Here is a 23,499-nt window from a genome sequence, read left to right as displayed (position 1 = left end):
CTTTCTCCACAGAAAGCCAACTATACGGTGAATTCCTTCTGCGAACAGAAAGAGAAACGATCTAGAATTCCACGAGAAGATGGTTTTATCGCTTATACTCCGACAGGCCAAATCTAAACAATAAGAAATAACCTACTCGACAGACTGTACAGACTGTGAACACTCTCGTCTATAAAGATGTCAGGGCCAAAGCACCGTGTTGGGCGTTAGGGTCTCGTAGGGCCAACCAGCCATCAGCTTCCACGGAAGACCGTTTCCGCCGCCAATTGCCTGTAGTGATAATGTTCACGACAAAGAACATATCAAGAAATAGACGGTGGCGTCCAGTTTAGATCTCAGCAAAGATCGATATAATGCTAGTAAACGCCATGTCTAAAACAATAATCTGTAAGTGAGAGCGTCTCTTTGTCTTACGTAAGCGGCAAGTTATTGGCTCTAATAAGACGGGCCTGTTTTAAATTAACATTATCAGGACATTGATTCAAACTGTGCACAACATTAACGAGAAACAATTTGATATTGGCATGGTCATTATGAAGGAGATGACTCAGAAAGGCGAAATCTCCCGTGTCAGACGGAATGATGACGCAGAAAGGCGAAATCTCCTGTGTCAGACGGAATGATGACGCAGAAAGGCGAAATCTCCTGTGTCAGACGGAATGATGACGCAGAAAGGCGAAATCTCCTGTGACAGACGCTTCCAAATGTCATTTAAATAGGTTAACGATTAGGTAAATGCTAATGTGCCTGAGACTTCCTTGGTGGTAGAAATCAAAGAGACAATCACTGCGGGCCAATATGTCCCATGGGTCACAAAGAAGCAATAATAAATCTCATCAACTATCAGAATTGTGCAATAACACACAACGTTCACACATATGAAGATATTTGGGGAATGTGTAGGCTGGCGATTTTAACTATCAAGTTAATACCCAGGTTTGGAAGGTAACTCACTCTGAGAAATTGGCACTACCTTTAATGGATTGATAAAGAGTGTATGTCGTTTATAGAAGACATGTAAGTTGGAAAATGTTATAAAGTAACTAAATGTGATTGATTTAATATTTATACCTGAAGCAACTGTTTGTTGAAGAAAGGGACACTGCGTAACCAAAACACCGCATTACTTTATCATCATTTGAAGGGTGCTTTTATGACAGAAGATAAAAAGACAATTATATGGATGAACAAAAGCAAGTTAATCCCAGTCAAAAAGTAAACCTAAATATCAAAAAGGTTTGAAAACGAATATATTTTTCTGTTGGACACGTTTGTCAGTGATTGATACTTCATATTTAGAGACTTTTTGTGATCAGCTCGTAACGCTTGAGTACAAAATTATATTGACTGGCGGAAGACTGTACTGGAGGAAACCGAGTAACTGAGCACGTAAAGCCCTTAGGTTGTTAGAGATATTACATGATCACTTAAACACAAATGACTATGCAACTTTTTTGTTTGTTACAATATTCATAAGCAGTAAAACAACAAACAATAGTATCCATCTTGCATTCTCTTTCTGTTTCTTGTACATGTATGTCTGATGTGTTTTGTGTTCACTATGGGTTTGTTGTAGAAATATTTTATACATTTTGAAATCTGCGGATGGTCGTGGGTTTTCCCCGGCTCTGCCCGGTTTCCTCCCACCATAATGCTGGCCACCGTCGTATAAGTGAAATATTCTTGAGAACGGCGTAAAACACTAATCAAATAAAATAAACAAATATACATTTTGAGCTCTTTGTGGGGTCTCTTGTACGTCTGATTCATTTTGCGTTTCACCCCTTCCCCCCTCCCTCCCCAACCAGGCTTAGGCCTGTGGTTTAGACTGGCTATTTAGTCAGATGAATATATTTTGTTTTTTTTTCTTCAGCCTGACAATTTTTGTGTATATATGTGTTTGCATATGTCACGGTGTATGCTTGCATGCATGTATGCTTAGATACATTTGCTATTTTGTAAAGTTGTTGACAGTTATCAAGGCTTGGCTTGAACATTTTGCACCATGTTTCCAACTCTGGATATTGTGTGTGTTTAAGAGACGTATTTAAAGAACTTTATCGATTTCACTTATCCTGAGTACAAAATATATAGACAAGATAGAGACACATGGAGAAGGGTGGGTTGGCTATTTTCCTGAGAAATGGGTTATCATATTCTGAAATAAACCTGCCCCATTTTACCTGTATAGAATGTCAGGCTGTTAATGTTTCTACCTGAAATGGTAAATCTTTTACTGTGGTTCACTTATATATAACCCTTGTGAGAAGCTAACGCCAAATGATTTTAAGTTGCTTTTATCCTTTTGCAAAAGGTCTTAAATTATTTGTGGAGATTTCAATGCTCATAGTCCTTAGTGGGGTGGGGAAAAACAGGCACTAATGGAAGAACGGTTGTACCTTTCATCCAAGAAAATGATTTAGTTATTTTAAATGATGGTACGGGAACACATATAGACCCTTGTACAGGCAATACATCAGCATTAGACCTTACAATATGTACATCTGATATTAGCCTTAATAATAGTTGGTCTTTGGATGGGACCTCTCCTTTTGGGAGTGACCATTGCCCAATTTATGATATGTACAATTTTTCTCCACATGTTAATAGCCTGAGTCAACCCCCAAGATGGAAAGTACATAGAGCCGATTGGAATCTATATAGACACCGATGTATAAAGTCCTTTTCAGGTGATGCGTTTCATGAAGATATTGATATATTTAGTAAAATATACTTAAAGCTATGTCCACTGCGGCGAATAATTCAATTCCAAAATCATCCGGAGTAGTTCATTCCAAAATGCCGATACCGTGGTGGACGGAGGAGTGTTCAGCAGCTATCAAAGAGAACCGCGTGTGACGTACTAGATTAATGGATGACACTCTATAACATAAGAAGGCTAAAGCTATAGCACAGCGCATGATCAAGGAAAAGCAGAAAGAATGCTGGCGAAATTTTTTCTAGTCTTAATGTCAAGGCTACCATGAAATCTGTGTGGAATAAAGTTAATTTCATTAAAGTTAAAAGAACTAAAGGTAATATCCCCACAGTAATACCTGATGGGGTAGAAAATGTATCCAATGAAGACAAAGCTAATATACTGGTTGATACGTTCCCTTTTGTATCCAGTGCGGACAACTATAATCCAGATTTTGTCCCACATAAAAATGATGATGAAGAAATGAACCCTTTCAGTAATATAGCGTTTGATGACATGCCTATTAATGAGGACTTCAGCATTACAGAACTGAAACAGGCTTTATCCTCGCCTGCGGATTCTTCTCTTGGAGAAGACGGCGTTATGAATTCAGTGATTAGAAACTTACCTGGCCGCTGTCTTAACACTTTACGTTTGTTGTATAATACTAAGTATAAAGTTACACATGGAAGAGAGCTGTAGTCATTTCCGGTCCCTAACCTGGAAAAGATCATTCTCTGCCATCTTCATATTGGCCCATAGCTCTGTGATGCATCTGTAGAACTATGGAAAGAATGATTAATCTCTTCTAATATATTTCTTAACTAAAAATAATGTTATGGCCTCTGTACAGAGTGGATTCCGGTTTGACAGGTGTACAGCTGATCATGTGATAAGACTCGGCACCGATATTTGTCTGTTTTTCAGTTGAAAAATATTTATTTGCTGTATTTTTAAACAATGAAAAGGCATACGATATGGTTTGGAGGACGGGGATGTTGAGGAAACTGAACAATATTGTTTATAAGTGGGAAATATTAGGATGTATAAAGGACTTTTTATCTGATCATTTAATTCAAGTTCGTAGTTCGTGTCCGTCGGTCTTTCTCTCATCTTCGCCCTGTAGAGAATGGGGTGCCGCTGGGGAGTGTTTTGCCACCCATTCTTCTAATACAGCTATTAATGATCTCCCGGAAGCTATCCCTCCTGGCCTTAAATGTTCACTGTTTGCTGATGATAAAGCTTTATGGATTCGTTCTCGAAATGTCAAAGTTTGCAGGAGAGATATTCCGCAGGAAATAGATGCCATCATGGAAATTTCGTCTGCTAAGGCTGAAGATGTTATTTTACAAAGAAGTCTGATAACGATGTATTAAATAGCACAAGAAGTGTATCTTGTATCTTGGTAAATCTTGGGGAGGGGGTGGGGGCGCAGATAGACAATGTCTTCTTTTGTTATATCGTTCCTTAATTCGCTCTCGGCTTGACTACTGCTGTGAAGCGTATGATTCTGCTTGTAAGAAACTTAAGGGTGGGTTGGATTCGATTCAGTGCGCTGCGCTCCGGGTTTGTACCGGAGGTATACGATCGACGCCATTACACGTTATGCAGGTTTTCTGTAAGGAGTGGCTCTTGTGCATCCGTCGGCGTCAGCGCACTCTTAGAGTATCTCTCATCCTTTGGTCGTCTGTTAATAACTCTGCCTCTTCTGTTCTTCAACCTTCATTTTATGATTGTTTATATGATTTACTAGAATTTTCATGCAGTACCTTTCAGTTTAAGATCCAAACAAATTACTTTTACCTCTATTTACCCCTATATTTCCATTTTTTTTAAATTATGTGGGATAATTGTGTTATATGGGAAACATTTCAGCTGTGAATTTTACCCGCTAGCACTATATATATACTGCCAACCAGTCCGCCTTGAGAATTTAAAAATTCACAGGTTGTTGGGGAAGAAATCTTCGTCAGTGTATATAAAGTATACGTACAGATATATATATATATATATATATATATATATATATATATATATATATATATATATATATATATATATATATATATATATATATATACTATATATATATATATATACTATATATATATACTATATATATATATATATATATATACTTTAACGTATACCTGTACGTTTACTTTATATACGCTGACGGAGATTTATCCCCCAACAGCCTATGAATGTGTAAATTCTCAAGGCGGGACTGGTTGACAGTAGCGTCCGTGAGGTCGAGCTGTCCATGTATGTTTCACTCCACGGAAATATACACAAAGTCACTTTCAGGGTAAACTGGGATGAAATGTGAGTGATCGCACAAAAAGACAATGACCAATACAAGCTCCAAATTAATGGCTAGAAAAATAGCAAGTGCTATGAACAGAAAATGGAGTACAAATGACGAATATCGAATGGCGTTGTAGCGCATATATCCAAACTCAGCAGAATCTTTCACAGTGGATAACAGTAAATATGACTGCTCTCAAGTGGACTTGAGTAAATGACCGCGAGCTTCACAACTCCGTCGGTCATATTTATAGACTAACGTAAAGAATTTCTGGATGGTTTGATCGTAGATAAGTTTAAAACACCGATACATATTTCCACAAGTTGTACAATGACACTAAACTCGTGAACACCGAAGACTCGGGAACGCTTGACTAAATTACAGTGCAGGCTATAACGTACACAGTGAGAAATACACACGTCAGACACTGAGTCAAGAGCAAATCAAAAAATATAATGGAATATTTAAAAACTGGGTTCGTAACAGTATCACGGACATGGCACTTTTTCTCTCAATATAATATACAAAGACATAAAATGCTCGTATTCTCCTGGACCCACGGCTAGTTCTGGGTGACTCTCAGGATGTTGTTGTTGTTGCTGAGTGTATCGTCGAGTGGGTCTGGCTCACATGTTGATTACTTGTCATTCTAAGTTTTTTTTTACTTTTGTTTTTTTTATTTAAAGTAAAAGAAAGCTAAAATATGCAGTAAGGTTCATCATACAGGCCACTGAAACTGCGTAAAAATGCTTTAATTTTTTTTTTTAAATTTGTTTAGGGTGTTGAAAGGCATTCAAATATTTCAATTTTATGGTGGCCATTCTGACGGTATTTAGGACCTCTCACGTCACAACACATCCCCCCCCCCCCAGGCTCATCAAAAGGAAGGAATTTTTGGGAATATCATTTCAGTAATCTTTTACTCATTGGTTAAAGGAGTTATTACAACATCCAGTGTCGTGATTAAAGTTGGAAAAACTTCATGTGACGTAACAGTTCCTAAACTCTGATAGTATTGTCCGTAAAGCCCACCTTAGAATTCAAAGGTTTAAACGGCTTTAACTCTCTTCACAAAGATCTAAAAAAAAAGCAAATGAAAGCATATTTATGCACGGTTGTCTGTATGATGAACCTTACTTCATATTTTAGCTTTCTTTTACTGTAACACTACTCCATCGTTGACCCCTGAAATACATGTGTTTGTTCTCATTCATTTTATTGGGCAAACTGCCTGATGTCAATGTCCGAACACTCCAGAAACTTGTCAGCCTGAAGAACATGGCTTGTGGTTTCCCTTCTGACGGGCTTTAACGAGATCAAAAAGAATATGTTGCTTACTGTATGAACACTGTTGAAGGCTTTTGCACCGGTTTTCAAATTCCCTTAAAGAGCATCATCACTTTAGTTTATCAAATTACTCAACTGTGCTAACTGTCTATGACTATTTTGGGCGTATTTATCTTGGGCACACCGTTAGTAGTCAGAGACAAGCTGTAATCTAAAGGACTCCAATATGGCTGACTGCCTATTGTTCTCAGGGTGATGATGTCACATGCAGCCCTTCTATATGACGGATGTCCCGCTTACGAATGTAGGGAACTCAACAGAGCACCGGACAACCACCGCATTTGACAAGGTATCTTATACACCTCCTGACGCGAGGCCGCATCTAGATAATAGATCTCTTTGTTCAAAGTTTGGAGGCATTCGCATTTGCCCCAAGGAAAAATAAAATGTTAATTCCAATGTACTGAGCCCAATTACAATGTCCAGAATTACGCAAGACAATGTGTTCTGATCTTATTTAATAAATATTGGCATGAAAAAGTATTAAAATGTTAAAATTTAATTTAATTTAAAATCGTTTATATGGCTACCACATCGAAGAATGGAATATTCTGAAATATCGGTGGAATGGAAGAAAATATCAGTGAAAAAGACACAGTTTAATCATGTTCTTTGCCTAAGTTGACACTCAAACCTCAACTCACTGGGCTGTCTTCGGGGTTCTGGCATGGTAAAATACTTTATCAACAGGTTGAATGAAGTTTGTTCGCGACATTTCTTCCAGCGTTCAGCTATTTTTTCTTGTCAAATTCCTCACCAGAAAGCTTTGCGCCCTTTCATTTGTAACTGTAAAAAATTAGGTCAGCTATTTCAGTTGTTTCATGTATTGGTCAAATTGCACTGGAGCACGTAGATGGCAAATCTCTATTTATGTATGCTCCATATCATAAACAGTATAAACAGTATAAGTTTTTTTACCGGGGATGGTTACAGTAAAAAATCTTCTCAGCACGTAATTATTTTACAGTTTCAAATATTAACGATTTCTCATGTGTCCCACTCGGAGTTCTTCTCGCCTTCAAGTTTGCCCGCAGTGCCAAAAACCCCACGCACTGGCGCGTGCGCAGATTGTAGCTAAAGACCTCACACGGCTTAATGCACAAACGGGCACATATTGTCGTTGCAGGTGTTCTCATCTCAAAAAGCTGTTGCTCAGTCATCAGGAAACCACGCACGAAAAGCCTGCAAGCTGAACAAAAACAAAACTGTCTAGTTTTTTTTTTATTTCATTGGTGATTAGAGCAGAACATAACGAATCGCCACTTACATGGCGCTGATCAGGTTAACGTGATTGATTGATATTTATTGCCGTACTGAAAAAACCACCCACCTTTGGCAGGTAGCTGACAAACTTCCAGACATAGACGCAGCTGAATCAGAGAGAGCAGGATTTGAACATGCGACCTCAATGGTCAGAGAACCAGTGCTGTAACCATCTGAGCCATCCAGGTTAACTGGATTGCCTACAGGAAACCACTAACCTTCTCCAGGCGCGATCAAAAATAATGTCGTCAGAATTGTTCTTTTCAATAGACTAAGTGTAATATATCCAACACACATAAACCCGGATGTTCCTGGATATGTTACTGGCAAGGAGTGCAGACAATCACAGGGACAGCGTTATCTCAGAAAAGATAAAGACAAAAACAATAAATATGCTTAAATTTTACTTTTTCTTTTATTTTAAAAATTGGCATGATATGTCCACGGTTGGTTGTTATGAGTCTTGACCCTGGGCGGTGCAGAGGTCAAATCATTTTAAGTCGGGCTGTCGACAAGATAATGACAAGCCCTCAAATCAAGCATTCAAACAACAGTTTAATATCAAAGTTCACATCATCAATAAAGTCAAAGTTATCTCATCATCAGTATTGACCTTGATGGGTGCAGAGGTCAAACTTTAAAACCTTAAAGTTGAAATTCACATCATCGACAAAATCAAAGTTAAGCTCATAATCAGTAATAGTACCAGTATTGTCTCTGGGCGGTGCAGAGGTCCAATTTCAACATTTTCAATTCCAAATTCACATCATCAACAAAATCAGTTATTCTCATCATCGGTATTCACTATGGGAATCGGCAATGTAACATCTAGCCAACCACATGACTCCATCATAACAAATTTATTCAAATACCATAAACGTAGACCTCGCAGTCATGGTACTAGGAAGTTCAACAGAAACATGATTCACCAACACTTTACAGTAAGCTATTTAGCAGGATTGTCGTATGACACCAATAGCGTGCATGCTCTACGCACAGTATTATATGCACTGCCACTGAACTTGCTAAAACGGGTAGTTCAAGACGTATCCAATAACATACGCAATTGTTATGTTCCACCTCACCTTGTACGTCTGTGTCAAGACATATCGTATTTTCGATTGTATTGCCCTGTAACTACAATTGAAACTCAATACGATCGACTCTTTCTGAAGATAAAGTATTTAGACAGTGGCCTTGATTTAATTAACCTACCACGCATCTTTAATGAACCCGATGTTCGTAGTGCTGTGCCTAATTATTTTAATATCCAAGAGCCACCTTGCATATCTTATGAGTATACAAAGCCAAAGGCTTCCAAATTTTTCAATTATTCCCAGGCCATCAAGGTATTCCCAGGCCATCAAGGTATTCGATTCTGGCGGCTATAACTGTGATTGTGAATCCTCAGTTTTAACCTACGACAAATGTAAACATGTCTTGACTGGTGATCTTAATATTATTAAGAATCATGATCTAATGAATCTCTTTGTGAGGGGTTCTAAGTATAGAGAAAAGAGAAATGTCAACATTCGATCAAACAAAAAAAATATCATCTCGGCACTTGAGGAGTATGTTAAAATATGGTCAAAACGGGAGAAAGTGGATTCTTCGGTACTTAACGATTGGCTTGAGATTGTCAAAAAGAAGGTTAGTTTAACTATACACCGTCTAGACATTGATGCTCTACCTAAAGTTAAACAGGTTCTGAAGGATCCCACTGTGCAAGAAACACTCGCTGACCTTCATAGTAAATTTGCCATCACTGTAGCAGACAAGGCTCCTAATAATGTCATCTTTATTTGCAAGAATTATTATTATCAAATTCTTGTTCAAGAGCTATGTGCTTCTACATCGACATCCACGCATTCTGCTACTACATGTACTCTGGAGGAACTATTTAACAAACACAAAACTTTTCTTAAAGAAAGGCGCATAAATATACCTACCCGTCATACAGAAATACCACAACTTTACTGGATTCCTAAAATGCATAAATCCCCGTACAAGGCTCGATTTATTGCGGGTTCAAGAAGCTGTACCACCAAACTCTTGTCAACCCTACTTACGAGAGCGTTACAAGAAGTAAAGTCATTTTGAAATAAGTATTGTTCTGCCATAACAAAAAATTCAGGTGTCAACTGCATGTGGATTCTTAACAACTCCAAACGTCTTACAGAAGAACTTGATGCTCATATGCATATACCGTACAAAGACGTATCTACATGGGATTTCTCTACCCTCTATACTACGATTCCTCAAAAAGATCTTATTGAAAGAATATCGTCGTTAAGTTTCTAGGTATTTTTTAAAACAGGTCACCGTTACATTAACGTCAGAAACAATAAGGCTTTAGTTAGTTCTACTCTTTATAAAGGTTACCACTCATGGGATGTTACATTATTTATTGAATAACTTGAGTTTCTCATAAATAACATCTATGTGAAATTCGGAGATACCATTTACCAACAGTGCATAGGTATTCCAATGGGTACCAATTGTCCGCCTCTTTTGGCAGACCTATACCTGTTTTCATATGAATACGACTATATGCAGAAATTACTTAAAAGTAATATCTTTAAAGCTCGATCCTTTTCATTTACCAAGCGGTATATTGCTGATCTACTGGCGTTAAATAATCCCCATATTGCTGAAGCGGTGAAGAAAATCTATCCGCCTTCATTGGATTTAAAGGAGACAACAGATAGTCCTGATGGTACATCTTATTTGGATCTATATCTGTACAAAGACGAACAAGGTCTCCTTTCACGCCGCCTTTACGACAAAAGGGATAGTTTCAATTTTGATATTGTAAATTATCCTTCTTTACAAAGCAATATACCAAAGGGTCCTGCATATGACGTATACATATCTCGCCTTGTAGCATTTGACAGATCTTGCGTTAATTGTGATGACTTTAATCTGCGTCACAAGTTGCTAGTTCAAATACTAGTTTGTCAAGGATACCCCGTCAAACGCCTTCATTCTATGTTTCTCAGATTTTACAATGAGTATAACACCCTTGTTGGCAGGTATAGACAGAGCGTTCAGAATCTCTGGCGATCTGCATTGTGATCAACCACACAGACGGTGCTGTTATCCCTATGTACATATCTATCACGCTCATGGTATTTAACAACATAGATGGCGCTGGTTGCCCAGTGTAACCGTCTATCTTGTATGTCTTGTGTAACATCGTAGATGGCGCCTCTTGTAGCATGAGATCTTTACATATTAACGGGAAAGACGTAATCGTCCGTTACTTTTGAATCACAATCTGATCGGTTAGGGTCTGTAACGCTCGTCATTTTCAAACTGTATCTAATACCGCTTAACCTGGGGCTAGGGGCCGTAAAGGTAGCCATGCTCATTACATCAGCATGATGCCTTTATGACCAGTTGCAATTAAAGCGCGACTGAGATACTTGTTTAATTGTTATTTGACATGGAATTCATTCACGGACTACGAATTTGAACTTTGGTATGGAATTCATGCCTGGAATATTCATTGTCTGCCCGGCATCATTGAAAACTGATGACCGCTTCTCTCTTGTGTGTTACCGGCTTTATTTCTTACTGGTATAATTTCTTACATACCTTTGTCTTTGGGAGTTAGTGTTAAACGTTGTTTTGGAAATGGATCTTGCCATTATCGACTTGGAACGCCTTTTACGGACTACGAATGGTATATGAATGTCGGACTTGACGCTTATATTCACTAATTGACCCTGGGCGATGCAGAGGTCACATTTCAACACTTTCCATTTAAAATTCACATCATCAACAAAATCAAAGTTCTTATCATAATCAGTCTTGATCCTGGGCGATGCAGAGGTCAAATTCATTTAATATGCATGTAAATTTTGTTAGTTGGCTTTGTGCCGCTCCTATCGCCAAATGTGCGATGGTTTAGAAGAAGTAAACCAAAGCACACCACCACACATAGTGTATGTTAGGAGTTCAGCACAAACAGCAGCGGTGAACAATGCCATCAACTAATAAGGCGGGTAATTTGAACCGCCAGTCATTTTGAAATACTCTAGCCCACCCTGCAACGTGTTCAGAAATATATGACTTCCAACAGGTGACAAATGTACTCCATCAAAGTCAAGAAATGCAGTCGGATTGTTCTCCGTATCGTATCTCTATGACAGAGAATCCACCCCCCCCCCCATTCTTAATGACTAGACCTCCGGCAAAGGAGTTCAACCTTTTCCTGGCTTGATTGATACCAGAATTGTTGCCCGAATATCGCCATTCTAATCTAGGTAATATTTGTGACCAGATTATTTTCACATTCGGGAACTCATTCATGATGTAATCAAATAAAGAAAACATAGCCAATCTTAGTTTTCGTATAGCTGCTTTACCTATGTCATTCCCACCACAATGTAATACAATGACAGTCGGCTGGGGGCCGATATGTTTCAACAATCCTATTTTGTTTCTGACCTGCAGCAAACTCATCTCACTGTATCCCTGCCACCACAATGTGTACCCTATTCTTGACAATCCCATATCATGGCCACCACCTCTTGTTACTGCTGTAGTGAAAGCTCTTTTGACTATGGAGGAGCCTATAACCCAGATGCACTCTGAAAGACCTAAACGATATCATTGTTTAAAATTTACCAGTTATGTTAACATTGGCACACGTATATATGATTGATAACACGCAGACCTATAAACATTTCTGAAGTATTGCAGAAAACTGATACCGAGTGAGTGGGGCACCACTGAAGTGACAAAACAAAGGGCCCTTGATGTGTGATCGGTGCGAAAGATATGTTCCCATGCTTGTGTAGGGACAAATGCGGGGATTTCCCGCTTGCTTGTCAACTTTGATTGTTACATCTTTGTCTGTTTGATCAGTCTTAGAATAGCGGATATTTAGGGTTAGAGTCTCTGCCTTTGTGTCCAAATGAATATCAGCCCGGCTGATAACCTGATAATTAGGCTTTCCCCTAGATACCGCAAAGTCTCCGACCCTAAGAAAGGCAAAATACTCCAAAGAAAAAGCGGTTGTGAATAAGGTTGACTCATACGTATTAGCCCAAACACTCGGCAACACGCGAATAACTTTCTGCAAGATTTCTTTGGTGATAGGTAGTCTGCTGTCCGGGCTATGGTGAATATGTTTCATTCCCTGCATTAATTTGGAGACCACAAAATCTAATGTGTAATCCACTTGCCTTTCTAACTTACATCTGTACGAGATCGCGGATAAGTACGATCTTGCTGTAGAGTAAGTTAGACCTCGTATTGACAAATGAGCTATGTATGAAACAATGAACTGCAGCTGAGGAGGCCAAGCATTCTGGGTGTCTACTTGTGCACAAAATTGAAAATAAGAAGCTAAACTAGTTCTTTGGGTTGGGTGTGAATTTTCTGAGAGTGCTGCTCGGAGGAGTCTGTCAACTTCAGGCTGGAGATCAGAGTATGGAACTCGACTGGGATACGTTGGCTGATGGGACACTTCTCTGAATCTGTCCCACTGTTTACGAGAAATTGCGTCGGCCGTTAAATTAACTTGACCAGCAATATGCACCGCTTTAAATGTTATGTTGTGAAGCATTGTATTCAGAACAAAGGGCCTTACTAGTCTCATGACACGTCTAGATTTAGATGTTTGTCTGTTCAGGAATGCAACCAGGGCTTCGTTATCGATATTTAGCAGCACCCTCTTGTTTGATAACTTGCTACCCCATATCATAATAGCTAAAATGACTGGGACAAGTTCAAGAAAAGTTATATCACACATAACTTCCATCTCAGCCCAAGCAGCTGGCCATGGGTAAAATACCCACTCTTCCTGAAAAATTGCCCCACATCCTAATTCAGTAGACCCGGCACTGTCAGTATACAATTTCAGAACCGATTCAGACGACCAAACATCACTCGAAAAATACACTGTTCTGTTAAAGCGGTCCAGAAAATGTGACCACATCTGCATGTCGGAACGAAGCTCTCCGCCAGTTCGAATAAAATGGTACGGTTTACTCACTCGACTTGTGGCGTCATGAAAACATCTAGTGAATGCTCTACCTGGCCGAATGGCTTTGCAAAAGAAATTTAGTTTGCCCGTCAACGATTGTATTTCACGTAAGGTTACTTTCTTACGAGTTAAAAATTCACCCAAAAGGCTTGACAATTCCTCACGTTTTTTTGCAGGAATTCGCACAAACATTTGAACACTGTCAATTTCGAACCCTAGGAATGTGAGGGTCGTTGAAGGACTAACGGTCTTTTCGGAAGCTAAAGAGACTCCTAAATTCAAAACACAGTTTTTCAAATATTGACATATTATTTTCACATATATTCGTACCTGCAGCTCCAGCAAAAATAAAATAATCTAGGTAGTGATCCATGGTGTTTTCATTTGTGGTATGTACCGTTAGCCAGTGTAAGAAAGATGAAAATATTTCAAAAACCCGACACGAAATGGCACAACCCATTGGCAAACATTTGTCGATGAAATAGTTACCCTGGAACTTCATGCCGAGTAAATCAAAATCTCCTGGATAAACGGGTAGTAACCTGAAGGCAGATTTGACATCCATTTTACCAATCAGTGCCCCACAACCTAACCCAGCTATCATTTCTAAAACCTTGTCAAATGAAGTGTAATTTACAGAACACATTTCTGGATCTATAAAATCATTAACACTGTCTGAAGATGGAAATGAAAGGTGAGTAATGAGCCTCCAGCCCCGTCCGATTTAGGAACCAACCCAATTGGAGACACTCTCAAGTTTGATATTAAGTTTGATATAAGTTTGCGAGAAAGGCACAGATATTCTACCCAAGTTTACCTCTTTCTGTATCAGTTCCCATAATTCAGACTCGTGTTCAAGAGCTGAAATGAGGTTTTTCGATTCTTTAAAAAGCCGAGGGCCATGATAATGTAAAGGAAAGCTGAACGAGACCCCTCAGAAAGTGATCGAGCTGCTTCTCCATCAGGATACGATGCTAGATGTTTATCTAAAGCCTCCAGGTTGACTGGGGTTCGGCCTAAAGCCCATATATCTGGAGTGGGGGGGGTGGGGAGAGATGGGTTTCGTGCTCTGGGGTTGGTATACGTGTACCGGTTTGTGTTGAATGTTTGTCTAGTATTAGCGATAAACTGGAGTGAACTCCTTCTTTTGCCAAGAAAGGGGCGGTTGCTGAGGGAGAAATGATTTTTGCATGCTGCACATTGAAATGGTCACCTCCACAGCGCATGCACAAATGTAAATATTGACAAGGATGCTTAAAACATGTGCCCTTAAAGTTGTAGTCATAGCCTGACTGCTGCCCTGCTTGTAAGTATGAGAAACAGCTCTTCCGCTGTGGTTAGAACCCATGTTACCCAATAAACATAAAAGCATTGGACCAATATTGGCACGCTGACACGTATTCAGTTGGGCCATTTGGGGAAACCATTATCGGACCAATACACGTTTTGCACAGTGGCGCGGCTCTGGTCCAGTACTGGTTTGGGAATTTCACCATTATGTATCCATTTTTAAACATGCATTGGACCAGTGTAGTAATACATTGATTGGCCCAGAGTTGCATAAATTTATTAGGCCAATACAGCGCCAATCTTTGTAAGAATAGCGCCAGTACAGTACATTTAGAATTGGACCAATGTACTCTTTGTTCATAACTGGTCCTAAACAGATATAGTGACCCAGAATGCTTATCCCCAATCAAATCCATTGCTTTTCCTAGGAATAAAAGTAATCATTCAGCGACATTTGTTAAATTGATATTTGTAGAAACCCTACCTTGATATTTTTTTAACCTTTTTCTATTGGTCGACAAGAAAGCAACATATATGCCAAACAGTACAACAGTCAAAACCTTTGGCTTTAAGGTTGAAAATGTTACCGTAGCAGCACTTTGCAAAAGGTTTGATGAAGAATACTAACTGGTGGGAGACCAGTGAATCATCAAAACAGTTTCAGAACTTATTTACATTTATAAAGTAAGGAACTCAACTAACATGTATATGTAAGTTTCAAATAGTTTAATTGATCCCACCTGCACCAATGGTACAAAAAGAGTTGACTCTTAAATCAAGCACAGGAAAATAGCTTGGACCGATCAAAGTTCATTTTCAGTGATTTCGGCGATTTCGCTGTTCTCCGAAACAGTCACTACGGACACAGTGGCTTGAGACTCAGCGCGCCTCTTCCTGCCCCCATGCCTGTCGCAGGCGTTGCGAAGCCATATCATCATTTCTCTCTCGACCTGGTCTTCTGTTGTTTTGAAGGCAACGTTCTTCAGCATCGATTCTGTGAACACACATTTCACAAGGCAAATTAACTGTCAGTTTCTTTGAATACAACTGTATCGAAATAACTACACGTCAACGTGTATAGAATCATCCTAGGCAAATGAGAATAAGCCCTTTTAAAGAAACAAAACAATTGGCTTTCAAATCATCCAATTCGAGATGGTTTGAGATCACGGGATGTGTTTATGAGGCCAGCTTGTACTACTGATCATGTGAATAATTTGTATGCATTCACGCTCAAAAAATATCATATAGGCCTTACTCAAGATGCTGAGGGGCAAGCATACTTAAACTAAAGGGGCACCTCAGACGGGTGGGTAACCTAATTTTACCCATTTATAGCTACTTCTGATCAAAATGGGACTTTCAAGGCAAATTTTGGAAGGACAGTGTCAAGAGGTCGGATTCTGTAATACGGTTGATTAGAACTGGTCATAATTTTTCATGAACATTATTCATTCGCCTGTTCGCCGATCCTATTCTGCTACTCTTGTCGGAATAAAATACTGTTTATTGTTTTCTCACAATAGCGTACCTTATACCGACAACACAACACAAGTGACATTAAGCCATCTTTCCTACGTCGGTTACACCATTAAGGTTTTGTATATGCCGCTCTTTTAATGTATCTGTTTTTCCAATCTTATAAAATGACAAGTTCAACTAAATCCCTTTATAGTATGTAACGAGTTTTGTAACCAGCAGTAATTGACCAATCCGATAACCAAGAAATTACTTAAAGGGGCTATACCGGATATTTTCAGCAAAAAAAATTGATAGTCACAAATCAATCAACTCTTATGTTATTGGTAAAGAACTAGGCAAAATAATACTTCCCACCAAAAATCAGCCTCATTCATGCACGCTTTAGCAATGAAAACCGTTGATTAAGTTGACAAAATTGCTAATTCGACCCGAATTAACGGTTTTATTGAACTTTACCTGCTGTTCTAAACACTAAGGCATGCATCAATGAGCCTGATTTATGGTAAAGGGCAATATTTTGGGCTGTTCTTTAATAATGGCATAGGATTGGATTGATTTGCGACTACCACTTCCACTTTTTGCTAAAAATGTCCGGCATAGCCCGTTTAAAAGAAAAGAAAATAAGGCCTCACCGAAGTTTATCGTCATATGAAAGGCAATAAAAAATTGTTTGTAAAAATATTTTTATTATTTTTCTACGATTTTTCCTCACCAGGTTATAAGCGTTTGAAATCTTAGATTCAATGGAGGCCTGTTTCGGCCATAAAAAGGTCTAGTGATGTCATAATTCTGCTTTCAGTACTGTAGATCATACATGTAGGATGGATACTACGTCTTCGATTAAAATGCTTTGGGTGATATTGGCTTGCGTATTAAATCATGAAAGTTTGGTGCCGGAATAAACAATTGCTGCGGAATTAACAAATTCCTGTGACGTCACTGGTTCTTTGGTTCTCAATAGGCTCCCATAAAGTCAAATTTTCAAATCCTCATAACTTTGTAAGAAAAAATCGCAGACAATAAATAAAAATATTTTTGTGAACTATTGTTCATTTGAGACTAACTTGTTATCAACCCTTACTATGCTTTTAAGGTCTTTGTGGCATAATAAAAGAATTTGCAGAATACTCTGTGTTTAATTCGGAATTGCAATACCCTTTGTATAATTTGCGAAATGTAGCAAGGTACCAAAATATAGAGTCAAAATGAATTGTATGTCTTTTCTTGGAGTTGTTCTTGGACTTGCTATAATAGCAATGTTGATGAGTGGAAATTCTAATATTATAATTTGCGCCCTGCATACTATTACAGGTACTGTTGTGTTATTTGTGTCAACTAACACCCTAGATAATGGATTATCAAACGGAATTAAGGGAGAAGCCAAGCAACGTTCCAACTGGATAGGCAAAATTGAAACTGGTCCCACTTTATCAGGCTATTTTCAACAGTTTTAACATAAGTGAGATAGGAAAATTTCAAATTTGGACACCCTTCTCAAGAAAAATGACCTCTTAACGGGCAAATTGGACACCTTGCTTCAGATTTCTGGCTAAACCCCTGAGCTGAAGGCTGGAGCCCAAAAACAACTGGTCAATTCATCAAGGCAACATGATGACCCTGACAGGATTTATTATGGGAAATAGAAGTAAAAGTCCCCTTCAGGGCCTCTAATCAACTACATAATGGACAATCAGTATGGACCAGTTGTTTGAGCGTTCATGCCTGCCGCTTTGCCTGTCAAACAAAAGGTCAGTTCTGTAAGATAGTCCATTATTTAAGCAATTGAATCACCTGACAGGATTTTATTTCATTAAGTGTAAGAAAACTAAAGGACCACAATTATCCTAGCTTAAAGGCCTTTCATTCCACTTGTATAGTTGCACGCACTTTGAAATTATGACTTACAACACCACAATCAACTGCCAATTATGGTAGTTACTTGGAGCTGCCATCTTTGATCTCCTAGACTCTTCTTCTTTGTAGGTAGGGATTGTTTCAAGCATTTTTTATGATCAGGACAGTTCAGCTTATATTTCTAAAAGGACTGTTACGATCTCCCATCTCTATTAAATGTAACAAAAAGCAACAACAATATTTGAAGGGGATAGTACATAAAGAATTTTTTTAACTTACTCCATGACAGAACAGTTCAGTTCAATGTTGGCAGCTCCCAGTAATTAGCATAATTAGCAGTTTACCATGCTACCAAAAGTACAACCAACTATAGAATAAGGAACGAAAGCCCTTTTAGCTAGGATACTTGTGGTTCTTTAGTTTTCTTCCCCTCAAAATACAAGACTGAGGTAAAACAGACAAAATGAACGTTCTTCAACTCCAATTAGGTCATGAAAAAAAAAGAGAGAATGAAAAACTATAATATTTCACCCACCAATCACCAATGCAATAGATGGTAAGCAAATTGCCAAGGACCAAAATGCAGGCACATAAACTTTGTCCAGGATACATTAATATCAAAAACAAATGCTGAGTAAAATGCTTACTTTTCATTGCAGCGCATAGGCGCAGACCACCAAATGCTCTCTTCGGTTCAGTCTGCTGACCTTTCCAGCCCTTCCTCCCTGCCCAATTAAGGTTCAGAGCAACATTGTGGGATATGGTTTGAGACATCACCCATCTGGTCGCCTCCTTAAGATTAGAACCCCCGATGAGGCTGAGTTGATTGACCTACAATAATATTACATACTGGTATAATAACCTTGTGTTGTAAAGCCAAAATAGCATTGATGGTTACCTATATTGTTTTTTTTTACATCCTGAAAGTGATGCTAAATGAAATTTTCAAGCTGTAAAGCAATACAGTTGTTTGCCAAAAGTTGGCTAGGGTGGTGATGGGTTGGGTGGGAGTCAAATGCTACTTCTTTGAACATGAAGCTGCGCTAACAAAAAACCCCTGGACCCGAGGGCTCAAGTAATACTAAGTGAATTCATCCCTCCTAATGCTTATCTGAGCCATGTTTATATGTGAGTATAAGTTGTGCTTGAATAATAAATTGAAATTGAAATTATCACTCTAACTCCCCATACTAATTCTATTCATCAATCCTTAAGGTGAAACATCTCATGTCCTGAAATATCACCTTGCAAATTCTCTGATGTTACTCAAGCTGCTTTACCTTATTTTCTTTCATTTAACGGCACCTTAACATACTGCCACCCCCAACCCCCTTTCCATTTTCCATAACAGATCATCTTTATGTACTGCCATTGCCCTTCCAGTCCCCTTCCGTTAATCATTATTATGTACCAAGCCTCCCCTAAATCCCCCGCCGCTGATAATGGTAATGCACCATGCTTCCCCCCTCCCCATCCAAATCAGCCGCTGTGGACCATATTTATCTATGTACTCCCTCCGCCATAGATTATTATGTACCATAAGACCTCCCACCTATGTCCCCCGCCCTCTACATCTACCAGCAGCCATAGGAAGGTAGAAAAAACACATAGAATAAAGCATAAGGCACAATAGTGACATAAAACTGCCATACCAGTACAAAAAAATTATCAGCCCACTAAGTTTCATTGAGGTAACTCAATTGGTTTTGACCACGACAATACCATTTGGAAAACACTGTAGCAGCTGGATCCAAATAAGAAATCCATCACGTCCACGAAGTTTCAACTCTGGAAATATTTGCAGCCATGTAACACCCAAGACGAGATGACCATCCCAGCATGGCATCCGTTTTGTTTACCACGTTACAAGAGAATCCTATGATGAGTTTAGGAGCAGATGCGTTGACAAGCTCTCTTGCAGGTATAGGCGCATATTGTCCAAAATCGGACAAGCATTTACTGTCATCAATATCTATGATAATAGGGCAAAAACTTCAGAAATAATTGAAGCAGCATATTGAAGTAAGAGAAGATGAGTTGTCAGCTTAAGCTTGCTTACAAATAGATGAACAGACAGATATCAACCAACTTACCAGTGATTTAGCAATTTCTCTATCTTCAATTTTGTTTTCCATTCCATCCAGCTCTTCCATGGACTTTATCGGAAAGGTATCCATCACATCTATGGTGCCACTCGATGCCTCTTTGCTGATCATCGTGTTCAGCAGCTGTCCTTGGGACAAAACCTCTTTGCGAACTTCATCCAAAGATACCTGGACAGCAGTGATAGCCTTTAGTATTTCTCTGTCTGTGGCTGAAAAAGAGCATTATAACTATATTTAATGTACACACTGTTTAGATTTAATGAAATCTGTCTACAGCTAGTGTTATTTGTTGTCACACAACTTTCAAGATCAGGCTGTTGATTTAGTTACATCATCGGTCCTTTCAGTGCGATGTATCAGTGCGTGATGTACCTGATGGCCCATAAACTGCCGCACACAGCACGTTTATGACAAGACCGTCAGAGCTTGTATATTCTACTTCAATCCATCACTTTCTGTAACCTGGGGGACGTCATGTACCGGTAACATAGACTGGAATCCCAAACCAGTCGTATTTAAACTTCTGGTTGCAGAAAGTGATTCAGATCAGCCACTAGAAATATTCCCGAATATATGTATATGGCGGCATTGCCTTAATAATAGGTTTAAGATATCTATTGTCTTTGTTTGGCTAGCAAATAAAAAATGAGACAAGCTTAAAGCCTGCTCTTGTATTGGGCGCGTAGAGAATATAAATAAACCTGCACAATATACGTACCATTTGAAAAGAAATGATGGTGAAATACTATGCGTTTTGTAGATTTTATGACATTCTGAGACGATCGGCCATCACATGAGACGATCAGACTTACCTCCCCTTAATCGCAAAAAGCGTGCCTCGATACGTCTCTATCGGCACAATGAGCATTTTAAAGACACCTCTAGGGGAAAGTTGAACCGTGAAAGTCTCCGCGCATATCTATATACGCATAGAAAAACAACGTGCTGTAGGTCTGTGGTACATGTGAATACAAATACGTGCATACAGCATACGTGCAACTTAACGTCAGCCTGCTTTTAGTTTTGCCGAAATAAGTCGCTAATTTCGGGGGCTGTCGGCGATAAATACAAAAGTAAACAAATCATTTTTCTCGCCATGAAGGCGAATTTTTCCAAATTTTACGCGCCACACTGGCGACAATACATTTTTTTTCGTTCGCCAAAGCCTTTCAATTAGTCGCCGATGGCGAGTTGGCGACCGTATTTTTTGAGCCCTGCTGAGCTGTTCTACAGATTTGCAACAGGGCACCTTTCGAATAACTTTAAGGTCACAAGCTCAATTAATAAATACACATATTCCAGTTGATGCTGTTTATGGTTGTTTTAACGAAAATTAAAAATGTGGCATTTGACCTTGAACTCCAAAAACAAGCCTTACATGTTAAATTTATGTAAGATAGGACACGGTACCTTGTCGATTGTCCAGTTGTATACCAGCAGGAGCATGGAGGCTTGGAAACGGTGGGACTGGCGGGATTGGCGGGACTGGCGGGGCTGGGGGGAGGTGTTTGCGTTTAACTGGTCCGGCAACAGCTTCATCATCACCATCATCGTCTGTGTCACTGTATAGTGTTCACTCTTTGCGCCTGTACAGTAAGGCAATCGGTGCATTATAACATGTGTACATTATTGTTCACTATCAAAATATGATAGTGCTATTGTCAGAAAAAAAAATGCGAGTTTGGAAGGAGCTCGATCTTAATTTGCTCTGTGAAGCAAGGCTGAGATCGTTCCTTTCAGTATTTCTGTTATATGATGGCGAGTCAGTATTTCTGGGCATCCCCGGGTGGAAGAAACCCCTGGAAGAAACTAGGGAAAACCACCGACCATTGGCAAGTCACTGACCACTTCTCCACATGATCAAAGGTGGACAGCAGGAGGTCTCAAACGAATTGCAGTCCATTAATACCAATATTACCCAATTTTTCTTGGTACTTACAAGCGTTGTCGTCCACCTTGCAAATAAAAGCCCCATAACCAATCAACTAAACGGCCTGGAATGAGAGAAACATTCCCTGACACTATGGGAAATCGATCCCGGGATGTCTTGACCAGCACTTCAGCAGCCAAGAGCGCTAGCCACTACTCCATGGCTGTGGGCGATAGTGTTTTAAGTTTTGATTTGTTTCTCTTTATTCTTTACAGGAGACTTATTGTTGTAATAGTGTTGTTTTAATGCTGTTCTCTCCATGTACCTTCTTGCACCCTTCCCCATTCCAACTTCATCGTCTGTTTGTATGTCTGAGGTTTCCTCGGCCATTCGAAGCTTTCCTCTGCCATCCTCATAGCTATCTGCATGGAAAATGCAGAACATTTGACTGACTGACTGATTACAGTCCATTTTTATTACACCGTACTCATGAGTATTTCCCTTATATGACAGAAGGTCAGTATTTATGGTTGGGTGGGAAAAAAAACCGGGAACAAACCAGGGAAAAAACCACCAGTTGACCTTTGGCAAGTCACCGACAACTTCCCTCCTGTATTATACAGTGATGGAATGCGCTAGTTCTCCAGCAAATACGGCTCTGTTTTCAAAGCGCTACTCGCATCATTGTTCTCGAAAAGTTTGAATTTGCATCCCAACATGTTGATCACTGGCTTCCCTGCGCCACGGCCCAGTGGCAAGAATATCTGAATTAGGCAATAAGATGATAGATCAAATGTGGTTTAAACCTGACTGACCAATTGTGGTTTATCCCAGCATATTCTGGGACTTTGCTGTGGGGGGCATTTGTTCCCCAAGGCCTGGCACCTATGCATTTCATTTTCATATTGCCCATTGTTATGTGCAAACAATACAGCGAACCGAGTTTTCTCAATTTCTTAATTGTCAACACTTAAACAAGTATTTATTTTTACCTAATTCTGTCCAAACGCGCTGCTAATGGGCATGTGTGGTAGTATATTTGCAATCACATGAACAGTTAGAATAAAACCCTGTCTGAGGTAAGTGACATGGAGACGTTTTCATTCGGCTGTGTGAGCCAAATATCCCAATGTCTCACACACGTCACTGCTTTGGTTATTCTCTTTCCACTCTACGTTCATTTTGTTTTGTTTTAACATCATTTAAGTATTCAATATTACCTTACATGTATTTGCACAATGGCCACCAACTTCATACATTGAGGAAACTAGAGCACTAGAAGTAAAC

At 39.2% G+C, this 23,499-nt stretch overlaps 2 protein-coding genes across 4 annotated transcripts in view; one reads left to right on the top strand and one right to left on the bottom strand.

The window, feature by feature from the left end:
- The window catches only part of LOC135462706 (E3 ubiquitin-protein ligase Midline-1-like), a 96,269-nt gene that overhangs the window by 33,409 nt on the left and 39,361 nt on the right, over positions 1 to 23,499 (top strand). The gene's annotated exons all lie outside the window — the stretch shown is intronic.
- On the bottom strand, positions 15,705 to 22,305 carry LOC135462958 (uncharacterized). Its single transcript, XM_064740281.1, has 5 exons — positions 22,282 to 22,305; positions 21,753 to 21,928; positions 20,331 to 20,551; positions 18,885 to 19,068; positions 15,705 to 15,895 (listed from the first exon to the last, which is right to left on the bottom strand). Exons 3-5 carry the CDS (start codon positions 20,451 to 20,453, stop codon positions 15,705 to 15,707), a joined length of 498 nt encoding a protein of 165 aa, XP_064596351.1. The 5' UTR covers positions 20,454 to 20,551; positions 21,753 to 21,928; positions 22,282 to 22,305.

The sequence above is a fragment of the Liolophura sinensis genome, chromosome 2, assembly GCF_032854445.1.
Source record: "Liolophura sinensis isolate JHLJ2023 chromosome 2, CUHK_Ljap_v2, whole genome shotgun sequence".
Classification (NCBI taxonomy): Eukaryota; Metazoa; Mollusca; class Polyplacophora; order Chitonida; family Chitonidae; genus Liolophura; species Liolophura sinensis.
The sequence above is the reverse complement of the archived record's forward strand: the minus strand, read 5'-3'. Positions and strand labels throughout refer to the sequence as shown.

Coding starts and splice junctions, on each gene's coding strand:
- LOC135462958 (XM_064740281.1), bottom strand. CDS start 20,453: ATGATCAGCAAAGAGGCATCGAGTGGCACCATAGATGTGATGGATACC. Junction 19,069..20,330: donor GAGAAATTGCTAAATCACTG/GTAAGTTGGTTG, acceptor ATATTATTGTAG/GTCAATCAACTCAGCCTCAT. Junction 15,896..18,884: donor CCTATGCGCTGCAATGAAAA/GTAAGCATTTTA, acceptor GTGTGTTCACAG/AATCGATGCTGAAGAACGTT.